This window comes from Xiphophorus hellerii, chromosome 19 (assembly GCF_003331165.1).
Source record: "Xiphophorus hellerii strain 12219 chromosome 19, Xiphophorus_hellerii-4.1, whole genome shotgun sequence".
NCBI lineage: Eukaryota > Metazoa > Chordata > Actinopteri > Cyprinodontiformes > Poeciliidae > Xiphophorus > Xiphophorus hellerii.
In genome coordinates this window covers 11124549-11137348 of record NC_045690.1, presented here as the reverse complement: position 1 = coordinate 11137348, position 12800 = coordinate 11124549, and the positions used below count along the sequence as shown (strand labels likewise).

General features: G+C 40.1%; 1 protein-coding gene across 3 annotated transcripts in view; it reads right to left on the bottom strand.

The window, feature by feature from the left end:
• The window catches only part of LOC116709088 (cysteine-rich motor neuron 1 protein), a 41245-nt gene extending 29444 nt beyond the window's left edge, over positions 1 to 11801 (bottom strand). Inside the window, exons 1-4 of one of the 3 annotated variants that reach the window (XM_032547391.1) lie at positions 9661 to 9775; positions 9224 to 9552; positions 5514 to 5675; positions 5081 to 5254 (exon numbers count right to left, since the gene is read on the bottom strand). In XM_032547391.1, coding sequence (XP_032403282.1) covers positions 5081 to 5254; positions 5514 to 5532 — 193 coding nt within the window. In that variant the 5' untranslated portion in view covers positions 5533 to 5675; positions 9224 to 9552; positions 9661 to 9775. Of the gene's footprint in view, positions 1 to 5080; positions 5255 to 5513; positions 5676 to 9223; positions 9553 to 9660; positions 9776 to 11114 lie in introns of those variants that run through there. The other 2 variants (XM_032547390.1, XM_032547389.1) reach the window with 2 other exon arrangements.
• Positions 11802 to 12800: the final 999 nt, after the last annotated feature.

Sequence of the window (12800 nt, the reverse complement as noted above, 5' to 3'; positions counted from 1 at the left end):
CCCTTTCATACCCCTTCAATCTGATACATGTAAATAAAAGTTTAGCTGTATCAGTTTACATATGTTTATTTGCTGACTCATGCTTTTTACATTAGCTAAATATGACTGTGTGGTGAAGCCAACTAAAAATGATTAAATGCATTTTTTGACAGATAAATCTTGTCATCTGTCTGTGTTTAACCAAAATTCACTAGAAATATTTCTGTACTGTGAAGGTTTGTTTTGAACAGCTAACAAGAACCACTGCAAACCAACAAGGACTGCAATTAGGCAGTTTGCATAGCATGTAGAGGACACAACAACATTGTGATGGAAGGTGCTCTTAGAGAAAAACGTAACTTTTCTAACATGCTGCAAAACCTTATGTGAGGTGAGAATCTAACGCTGCTCATAGAACTGAATACACCATCCCCACAATAAAACATGACTGAGCGTCAGGTATTTTACAAAGAAGAACAGGCAAAATTTCAACGTAAATGTTTAAAGCCAAATCTTGAAGACCTGGACGTCTAGTCGCAACATATTGATGCAGTGGGTCTAAATACGAATGCATGCCACACGTATTTGCATTCATAAAATAGATTAAGAAAATGACACATTTTTTTCTTCACCTTTTTTCTGTTATGTACTGGTTTGTGCTGCCCTATCCATCTAAAATCTCAATAAAGTGCACTGAAGCGTGTGGTTACAAAATGTGAAAAAGCTTTTGCAAGGCACATAATTTCATAGATAAAACCTGGGAAAAGATGAGACCGCGGCTTCCTCAGACGGCACACAAACAATCAGCACTGAGACGTCTCGTGCCCTCGCCAGCCGGTGTGGGTCTAGCTTGGCCAGTAATAGCTTGGTCACAAAGAGGCTGCAGCCAAGCAGAACTAACAGTCCTTTCACAAGGGCACAGGGAGGCAGGACGGAGGTGGCAGACGTAGGCTAGCGGATTTGTGAGAGCAAGTTCAGTCGGTGCCATGGACATTACAGTGGGCGCCACTTCCCCGACTGATGAATCACATGTGAACTACCAGATGTCTGGGAGGCACATTGCCCCATTTTACCCACTTTTTGGGCAACACTTTGAATGACAAAGCAGGGGGAGTGACTGCTTCTATTGTTTACATCTACCACTACAGTGATTATATATTAGCATCAAGTGATGTTGAAATGTTGCATGAATAAACAAAACATTCACAACCTGCGATCGCTGGCTCCACAACACAAGAGAAATTTCTCTGAAATAGCTGTCTGGGACCTTATCTTAATGGAAATTTGTAAACTACTCCTGACAGTAAAACTACCAAACACTGCCCAGTAATGACCCTCTGGGGCTTGTACACAAATACGTTCACAAAATGGTTTGTCTCTATTTCCATTTCCTATCCTCCTACATCTGTCCTTTCTTTGCTACAGTTATCACATCCTCCTTCCTCTCAGACATCTGGGTGAAACATCTGGCTCTCCATGTTGCTCCTAATTGTACACAAACAGATGACAACAGTACCCATTATGGAATTGTATCACAGCATTTTTGAGTGAATGAACACATTTTGTTGAAGCAACAATTTGAAAACCAAAATCTATTGGACTTACAGTACCTTGCAAATGTAGTCATGCTCCTTGAACTGATGTTCCTCTAATCTGGAACAAAATTTCACAAAACCGCAAAAATGCTGAAACACTGAGTTATTTTAATAAATCAAGGCTAACAACTCATTTGGACAGAGCTGCCTTTGATTAATGGAATATCATTAATTGTGGTCTGTATTCCAACTTTTCACCACTTTCTTTTGTTTACTGTTTTATGTTTCCATCATGTAATACACGATAATACATTCAATTACTTTGTTGCTGAAATGTGCTATACAGGTAAATTTGCCTTGTGCTGCCTATTTTCCAGATTTATGATTGCAAAAAGTTTTGAAACAATATGTAGTTTTCCTCACGTTTCACAATTGTATTACAAGCCAAACGTTTGTAAGTAGTTTTAAGTTTTTGTTTAAAATTCCTTTACGAGTTCTGTGGATTTTTGCATGATCTACATGATCTGACTTTACTTTCATTGTCCTATTTTCCTCAATTTCCCTTTAGGGAAGCATTTATTTTACTAAGCCACAGCTGTGGTTTACTAAAAACTGGATAAAGTTTTTAGGTCTAAGATTTGCAAGTTTCCCAATGTTAGCATAAAAGCAAAAGAACAGCATATCTTGCATTATCTCACGCTGTCGTACATGTACTCAGATAGTTTATGCTTTAAAGATGTCATTGAAATGATCAAACTTCTTTAATTAGATTTTGTTACTAAATGTAACATCTGTCAAGCATGGAATAGTTTGGTTTGTTATGTTAATAAAATCAGAACAAAAGAAATTTAAGCTTTCAGTTACAAAGTGGGAAAATGACAAAAAGTTAATGATTTGCTGAAGCCAAATCTGACTAATGTCAACATAAACAATCAGTTCTTGAGAGATTTGGAATTTTCTTTAAAAGCTAATTAAAGCTGGTTAAAACAAACTGAGCAAATCCTTATTGATGCCCATGTTTAAATACCAAACTTTACCTAATTACATCCCGGTTACAAAAACAGTTTGAAGTTTCTACAGTTAATTTGTTCCGACCAAGATTATCTTTTGAAATTATCTATGTTATCTATGTTACAAATTGTGAGAACCTTTCATACTGTAAGATGTAATTTCAATACAGATATTTGTATAGTTAAGAGCTGTCCATAAAACAAAACTAAAAGTGATAATAGTGTACCTCTTTTTCTCTTAAATAAACACATTATTGTAAAGACATGTTTTATCTGTCCAGCATCTGTGGCTTGAGATCAGGTTTAAAGACTGTATTTGTCAGTAGGGCATATAAACACTGCTCTTTATGTGAATTATTTTATAATATTAGGGTCTGGTTTAGGGAGTCACCATGGAGCCAACGGGGAGTGTATATCCTGACCACAGAATCCCATTCTGTTAGCAGAGGAAAGTCCTGCCAGTGACGGCAGACAAAAGAAAATCTCTGCTGCGACATCAAGACAAACAAGATAATTATCTCGCTCAAACACACACAGACAGGCACGTTCTCAAGCCCATATATGTAGGCTCATTACACACACACACACACACACACATGAAAAGTTAATAAAGTCAATGCATCTTTACATTTGTCTGTTGCCCCGGATGCATGTAAAGCTTTAGTACCTAATAGATTCTCACATCCTGACTTTCTGCTTAATAATGGGCCACAAAGAGGGGTAGATGTGTGCTGCTATGAATACTCATAAGCTGCTGAAAAATGTTGTTTTGGTGTGAGATCAGACAGTCATCCATTCGGCTCAGACTCTAAGATAAGGCAGAGGTTATTCTGTTGGATGCGTGTGCACAAAATGATGCTTGATGAACACGCTTCCTGTGGGATTTACTGCATAAACGGCTCAAGACAAACAGAACCGAGAATGTCTGTAATAACCCACCTATTAGCTGCAGACTAAATAAACGTGAATATGTCTTTATGGCTCGCTGCAAGAAAAGAGCTGCTTTTCATCTCAGATTTTTCTAATAGGGACCTGATTATTTTTATACAGATTTGAACACAATTTTCAAGCAGCGATTAGTTTAATTTATTATTCTTTAAAGTTAAGAGGCAGTTCTGTTCTGTGAATGCCACTCAGCAGGAAGTCAACACTTAGCAGCTATGTATCTAACAGACAGGCCACTGTCTAAACTAGTAAACTAAATACACCCTTGCTCTGCCAATAGTCTTTTAGATGTACAAGTGCCAATCAAAGAGGATGCTAAAAGCAAAGGTAAACACATTATCTTTGATCCATTCAGGTGATTCTCCTTTTCACCAGTGGCACAGAAGAAGCTAGGAAGTGTGCTGCAACTTAATGAGACTGCACTGCACCAAAAAATTCCAAAACTGAATTTCAAAAAAACTTTTATGTTTTCTAGTTTCAAAATGATTCACACTATTCACACTCCTTACACGATTTCCATATTTTGACCAGTTAAAACCTGTATGCATTTATAATGACAGAACTTTGTGTGATATGCCAAAGCAAAGTACTATATTGAGAAGTGGAGGCCAATCTTAACAGTGTAAACCTGTATTTTTATTCAGCCCACTTTACTTTGATGCCCAGTGCCACTTCGCTTTAGATATCACAACTACTTAGCAAGTAGATTACACCTGTATGTAGTTTAATCACAGTATAAATACAGCTGTACTACAAGGCTCTCAGAAGTTTGTTGGAGAACATCAGCAACTACGTACGGAACACACCAGACAGGCCAGCAATTAAGTTATAGAGAAGTTGAAAGCACAGTTTAATCAACTCATGGAGCATTGCTCATTCCACTTTCAAGAAATGGGAAATAGAGGGCACAACTAAATTGTATGACCAACCACACTAGGGAACAAGAGACAAAGGAAACATGTGGGAAATGTAGTTTAGTCAGATGATCACAAAATTGAGCTTGTTAACAGCACTTTGAACTGCCTTTTTGCTGAAATGTGCTTTTCGAATAAACTTGAATTGACCTAAATTCGAAGCCCTTTGTAAGAAAAATAACACATATAACTAACGAAGCTGTATACCCAACCTAGAACATTACAACACAGCATAAAGCCTCTTGGTGATGCTTTTCTTCAGCTGGGCAAGAGTTGATGGGAAAAGGAATGACATTAATGACTTCCTGCATGACAAAAATCATAACAATAACCCTAAACATATAAGAAGTACTACAGTGAAATGCTTTCTGAGTCAAGACTTAAAATTTAATGTTCACAGATGTTCTACTTGTAAAGTGACTGACCTTGACCTATTTTGAAAAATAACCTGCAAAGATTTGATTGCAAGTCAGTGTATAATGAGCTGTGACATGAGAAATTCCCTGTCACTGTTACAACAACTTTGTTTACTAGTGGAGAAATGTAATTGTTTTAGGTTCATATTTGAAAGTCCATGCTTGTATTTCTAGAGAAAAAATATTTAACTGTAAATGTAACTTTGAAGTGGTGAACATTAAAAAATAATGTGGAGTAGGGTGAATATGTGGTCATCAGCAGCAGATCATTTGAGGATTACCTGCTGCTTCCTGGCACTGGCTGCGGTTGATGTAGGCAAAGTGGTGATGGCAGCTCTGAGACTCACACATGCACCCGTCAGCGGTCAGGTTGCACCCGGAGAACATGCACGTCGGATTAGATGGTCCCACATATTTCTCTTTGTGTCTCTCCCTGTGCTCGTGCCTTCGACCCTCTGAAACATACAAATCAAAGTCATCAATGAATCACACACATCGACAGATTTTAGAAGTGAACAGGGAACCACCACAGAAAGCCGGAACTTGTGTCATCACTAGGAAATGTAAGTAGCTTTAGTCATCGTAGAGCAACATCTGTTATGGATTAGCTTAAATCTTTGGAGATCATTCTGCACTCTAATTCACAGACTGCTGCCTGATCCAATCCCTCTGTTATTTAACTCGGAAAGAGAGATTGGGAAGATTAGGGCGCACCTGACTTGCTGGCCTTCATACAGGTCTCTTGGTCTGGATAGGTAAAAGTTCCCAAGCAGGAGTAACGAGCATCACACACACATTCAGCTCCCGCTTTGTCGCAGCCCGTTATTAGAGGACAACGCTCATCCTCAAGGCCTGCATCTGGGTGTTCAGGAAGAACTGTGGGAGACATTAAAGAGAACAAAGTGTTAGACTAGTTGTCCATTTAAAAAAGATTTTATGGCTTTAAAGAAACACTGGACAGAGTTAGAAATACTGGTCCAGTTTACAACCCCTTTGTTGCAAGACACTACTTTGGCACAGACAAGACTGAAGTGACCACTGTATTTCTGGGCTTCAGTCCCTCCTCCCTTCTCTTTGTGCCACACTACTACAGCTACTGAGCCCATTTGTTTGCTTTTGTTCCACAGCATGGGGCCCTCCCAGGGTCTGCGTCTCTGGCGGCTGCAGCAACACCTCCTCTGAACTGTGGCCACTCACACTAACAACAGCCTGCAGCCGCGTCTCTCATTGTGCCTCACCCCAAGTTGGCTTACACACCCCATTTGGACAAAACTTTACGCATGGATGGAATGTCACGTTAAAGCTGAATATCCAGCAAGATCCTGGGATTAAAGGGCTTCAGTGTACACACTACTCTCAGTGTTCCCTCACCTTTCATGCATGAATAAACATGCATAAATATACCCCAATATTACCATCCTTTACTGCTGCACATAACAGCTCCACAAGAATAAACATGATGAGGCAAACTGTATGCCTCAATTAAGCACAGTGATGCATGACTGTTATTCATTAAAGCACTTCTTGCTTTCAAATAAAATACAACACAAAGAGAAATGCATTTGAAAAATAATCTACTTATCTACAGTACAGACCAAAAGTTTGGACACAACTGTGTGTCCAAACTTTTGGTCTGTACTGTAACTTAAAATACAAAAAAGTAGCCTAAATCTGCTGGCAACAAACACACCATGCATATAAACACAAAGCGCCTTTGAAAAGATTTTTAGCTTTACATTTTGCCATATTACAACTACAAACTTCAATGTATTTTATTGCAATGAGTGACAGAACAAAACAATGTAGAATGTAATTGTAGAGTGGAAGGAAAATGATGCATTGTTTTCAAAGTTCTAATAAAAAAATCTAAAGTTTTTTGGGGTTTTTTTGACACCAAAAGCATCAACACAGCATGATGCTGCCACCACTATTTTTTTAATCGATGGGATTCTATTTTCAGTGTTTTGTGTATTGTTAGTTTTCTTTTATACAAAGAGAAGACTGACCGTGAACATCTTTATGGGTTTATTTCAACAATGACTTTTCTCTTTAGCACTTTCATAATGGGCAGATTTGTAAAGTGCATGGCTAATTGTAAGACTAAGTTGTCGTTCTGACTAATTCTCCCAGCTTAACCGTGGATCTTTACATCTCCTCCGGAGTTATTATGGACATCTTTACTGCTTCCCTGACTAATGAACTCTTTGCCTAGTTTGAGTTTAGGTGGCTATAAATGTTCAAAACTTGGTATATTGTTTTAGAACCTAACACTCCTCTAGAACTTTGCATTGGATTGTATTTAGTATTATCAGAGTAAATGTTGACTAAGTACATATTTATGCCACAGTTTTTACATTTTTGTCTGTAAAAATGTATAAAACCATGCATTCTTTTCAATTGTGTTTTTTCTATTGCATTGAAACCCATTAAAATACTTACCTGCTTTATAAGAGCAGGTGCTATTAAAAAGGCTTCAGTATGAAAAAGTTCAAGCTGTTTTAATAGCTTCACAAGGCACTTTATGTGGATCTTATTATTCCACACCAGATAGGTCTCCCTGAGAGTATAACTGTCTCTTGCTGTTATGAAAAGAGAAGAGCTGAAGTGAATCAGCATGAATGTGACTGCAGCAGAAGCCAACTTTGTGGGTGACTCCTGTGCCATAAGTGCTACAGTGAAATCTGGCCAGCTGACAGAGTTGAAGGTAATGTTACCTTTAACCCGAGCCAGCCGACTCTGTTAATGGCTCTCCCAGATGGCCGGTGAACTGGTAGAGCACAAGTTGGTTTCCCAATAAACCCAGTCAAAATAATTTCCCTTCACCCTGAAATGATCCACACATTTTTTCCATTCTGAGGCTTTCCTGCACCCACAAGGGTATTTTCATTTGAGATGGTGATAGTGTTTGTCTGTGTGGGGTGCTAAATCTGGCATGTATGAAAGGAGGTAGAAGTCAAAACAATCAATGAAAGGTTGGACACTGAACATAATGTCTTCACTAATTTTAGTTTGACCCCCCACTGAGCCCTATTTGTTTCAAGTTGCCTCAGCCTAGGTCCCTTCAGCTCAACCCGAATCTGTTAAAGTCCCTTCTGGCTATCTGTTTTCCGGTCTGGCACGACTCTTGCCAAAGTCTATAAGGCTTCATTGCAGGGGTATTCCTCTCTTAGCTACTGAGACTGCTTGTCTTGGCATCCAGGACCAGGTTGGGAAAGCTGACCTCTACAGGGCCTAAGGCTGATAACGAGCTTAAAAGGAAGTCTTTGAAACGTTAGATAATACCAGAGGAAGGGAGAAGTAGAAAGCATGCGATGGAGTGAAGTGGACATAATGTCCCTGTGAAACAGGGATTCAGTGACATGGTATGGTAAGTGTCTCTTAAGCTTAAGAAAACTTGTTTTGCAAGGAACAAATCACTCATAATATTTTCTAGGGACATTTTCTGCTATGGGTACCAACAGAATAATTCATTATCTGAATGATCAGATGAACAGGCTTGGTAACATCTTCTCAGAACAGGTGCTTGAATGTTGTATATTTAGTTTCTAAAAGAGGTGCACCAATTGCAGTTTTTTGGCCAATCCCTGATTACTGATCTTTAAAATGCCTGATCTGCCGATTACAATTTGGACTGATACTATTCTTTTTGTCTGAAATGCTGCTAAATATAGCAAGAGAGTCGCTGAGCAACTGTGGGATGACTATTGTTAGCTGGAAATGTGCAAACATTACCTGGTGGTTGTGTTTGTCAGTCAAACCTTTCTCACAGCAGAGCAAAAGAGGACAGTAGAGAGGAAAAACTCCCCTTTAGCAGTAAGAAACCTGCAGCAGGACCTGACTTGGTACAAGTGACCATTTGCCACAACTGACAGAGTTTGAGAAGACAGAGTAGATTCTCAAAAAAGAGACACAAGCACTATTGTAGTATATGTTGTATATTAATAGAAGGTTAAAAGTTAATAGCAGGAGAGAGAGAATGTTTTGTTGAATAAAGGCAAACAAAAACCTAAAAAAAGTCTGCTGTTTAGTAATGACAGCTACTAATTGCAGTACGGTAATTTTTGACTTAAAATCTAAAAAACAAACAGAAATATAAGGTCTATAACTATTTTCTTGAGTAAAATCATTTTTTACACTTCCTTCTCTTGATTTACACTTCTTTTTTAACACTTCCTTCTCTGTTACAGACATGACTTAATGACTAGGCAAAGCATGAAGACCTGGAGAAAATGCTCTCAATGCAGTTTAATTATAACTGTTCAAGAACTTAAAGCTTAAAACAAAAACAAGTGGCCACGGCTCTCTAGTTCAAGTCAAACGTGTGACATGTCATTTTTAAGCTTGCACACTAACTACACTTTGGCCACCCGGTAAATCCAACTTGTAACAGCAAAGCAGGGGTTTAGAAAAGCGGAAACATTTACCCTCGCTCTTGATTGCAGGGCTAATCACTATAAGGCCCTTCGAAGCTTCAGTGAGCAAAATTTGGGATAAGCCCCCAGCAGTCTTGGTACGGCCCCTGAAAACACACTGGGAGGTGTTGATTTACCCCCACCTAGGCTCCTTTGGGATATCAAGGCTGCACGAGTACATTTGTCTGATTTAAGAGGTCAGCAGCAGCCGAAGAAGTATGACTCAGTCAGAGGAGCCATCAGGTCTCCAGTTTGTTCCAAAGCTGTTAAGACGCAGAAGGCGATGTCCGCCAGACGCCTGCATATTAGGCATAATCAGCACCTGCATCTCCTGGGAACACCTGGGGGGGACCAAAGAACCATGAAAAAGCCCTAACTTGGACCACCCTACAGAAGGATGATGAAGGAGCAGGGTCAGGAGATCCTGACACCCACTGAGAGCTGCTTACTTTCTCCTACAGACCTGCCAGTCCCCTTCAATCATTCACAAACCAGCCGGACAGATTGCAGGTGGTGCAGCTGGAGGGGGTCTGTCCATGAGTTGTTTGTTCCTCAATGAAAGACCAGTGCTTCAGACTTCATTCATAGCATTACAAGCTGATTTGAGGTTGAGAAAGTAACTCAAATTGTGCGTAAAATGAGCACCTCATTAACAGCCTTACTGCTTGGTGAAGACAGAACAGAGAAGCATTGTGAATTTCAACAAGTGTAAAGAAAAAACATCTGAAGTCATGTTTTCAGACATTTAGTGGCACACTTAAAGGATTGAGTACAGACAGGAAAGTAACACCACAAACTTTTTTCTGATTAACAATGCCAGTCATGACTCAGTATCAAGTATCCGTATCAATGTACATCAAGGTTTAAAACAGCTGTGATTTCAAAACTACTAACAACTTCTCTTATGCTAGTTAAATAGTCTAAAGTACTTTAAATGACATGCCAGAGAGGGTGCCAGAGTAACCCAGGCGCTAAGAACACAGTAACACAGAATTACCCCTCCCCACCTCTTGCTAACTGAAAGAAGACTACTACATTCTTCCCTGCTTACAGGAAAGACAGTCTTAGCTATTTGGAAACACAAACAGTTGTAGCTTTAAAATCAAAGAAGTGCCATTTAGCTTTCTTATTTCAGTAACACTGTTTTAAATCCCCCATTAGCAAGCTAAGGGATGTTTAACTGCAGCCCAACAGGCTATCTGCTCTGGCATAACTGGCAAACTGACCAGCCAATTTCACCTTGTTATATCTGTGTTACACTATGATGAGTACAAAAGCAATTTTAGCATTCTATCCAATAAGTGCTTTTAACTTACTAAAGTAAGTGAATCATTTAAAAAACAAAATAGCAAAGACATTTTGCTATTATATAGTTTTATAGAATAATTATATCATGATATCATGTTGCAATTTTTTGTTTGAAATACTTGCCTAAAAAGGATGATCTACTGTAACTGCATTAGTTTTACTCAAGGTTGTCATATCATGAAAAGTGTTACATGGCCCTGGGTTAGTTATGACACTCACACAGTCATATCTGTGTTTTTCTCTTGTCTCAAATGTTTTTGGAACAGAAGGGATGGTGCCTGCTGCCAGCAGAGCGAAGACCTTGTGCCAAGTCTACGTTGATGTATTGTCATGTTTCTGAGCTCAGATTGAATGAGGCCGAATATGACTCCCCTCTCCTGCAGTCAAGAGCCCCTCAGACATGAAAAACTGCCCCAGACAAGGGTAAACAAGAGATGGTCACTGCAGCCTGGGCTGGACTGACACATGAATAGTGATGATTTCAACCCGCTTACAATCACTGGATCACTGCCAAACTTTGGAGCTGGTGTTAAGCAATAACATAAACATTTTGTCTCCAATTTCTAGGCTTATACTTAAAAGTAGTTTCACTCACGTTTACACACTCCAATTTCAGGCATGGTGGCCGCTCCGGTGCTGTTGATAGAGGCGCAGGTCAGTCCCAGGGCGCAGTAACCGTGCGTCCAGTCCTGGCCGCCGCAGGGCTCCCACTCCAGGCGCGCGCAGTGGTCGCAGCACCCGCATGGATCCCTGGCCACGCTCCGGCCACCCTCGCAGCCTTGCGCGACTTTGACTGGACATGTCCGGAGGTTACATGGCGTGCACTCGTGAGCCAGGAGCGCACGCACCAGAACGAGGAGATTCAGCAACATAACGGAGCTTTTGCCGAACATGTTTCCTCCGGTGAAATCGAAACGATTCTGTCCACAAGAACTCCCCAAAATCTAGACCAAAGTTGTTAGGGCTCCTGGAAAGTTTTGCTTCACTTCAAAAGCGAAGGTACCTCGAAATAGGATTGAGAAGAGTGCGTTTTCCTTTTTAGAGTGACACAAATATCCAAAGGGCTACAAAGATCAAATTCGGCGTGCACAGGTAGACGCGCGTCCCAGTAAGCGCCTCATCCGATCAGATAACGAGCAAAAATCCAACACCGGGGGTTGCTGCTGGATCTAGGCAGGCACGCTGGAGTTCGCTGCTACTGTCAGCCACACACTAAAAACGCAGTCTGAGTCTTAAATTGACATACAGGCATGTGGAAATTAGCGGTGCACCCCTCCCCCCTGACTGACACAGGCACCGACCAGTCACAGGGAAAGAAAAGAGGGAGGAATTACGCTGATACATCCCTGGCAAACAACTTTCCTCTGCGTTGCGCAATGATGTAACTTTTAAAGTCTTGAATGAAACTCCCTTAAAGTAATTTATGCTTCAGTTTTTCCTGATTTTCTCCATTACTAAACACAGAAATAAGCTCAATAATTCGTAGTACATTGATGATGTTATATGCAAATGCATATAAATAAAATAAATAAATGTTCTCATTGAAGTTGATGTCCCACCTTTTATTGTTTTCCATTTTGGCTTATTAAAGGTTTATAATTAAACATATCAGTGCATCACAGTATACCAGCACATACTGTGTTAATGGGAATGAGTGATTTCTTTTCTAGGTGTCAAATGTCGTGTATAGATGGCAGAGAGAATGTAAAAGGTCATGTAAAATTTGACTGTTGAGGCAGTGTTTATATGCTTACACTGATAAATGAACGGTCTGTTCGTGTGTGAGCAGAGGGCACAGCTGGAGGGGGAGTTTGGTGTTGTCATTCCTTCAACGCCTTGCAAGAGTTCAAATCCTTTGACTTTGTCAACAGCACAATGTATTCCATAGCTATGAAGTGGAAAGAAAATATAGATTTTTATATAAAAAAAAGAGCCATAAACAGAACTGTTTGCAGGTAGCCACAAACAAATACCTGGACAGACTGGCGACCTGTTCAGGGTTTACTACGCCTCTCATCTGGAACGTTAGCTGGAGATAGGCACCAGCACCACTCCGGACCCTACTAGGGACAAGGGTGTTAGAAAATGGATGGATGGATGGATGGATGGATGGATGGATGGATGGATGGATGGATGGATGGATGGATGGATGGATGGATGGACGGATGGATGGATGGATGGCACAAACAAATAGGTAAAATTTCAAACGCTGAAGAAGGTGCTCAGATGAGTCAGATGAGTCCAAAGCTGAACTTCTTGGCCTGCATGCAAACGCTATTCT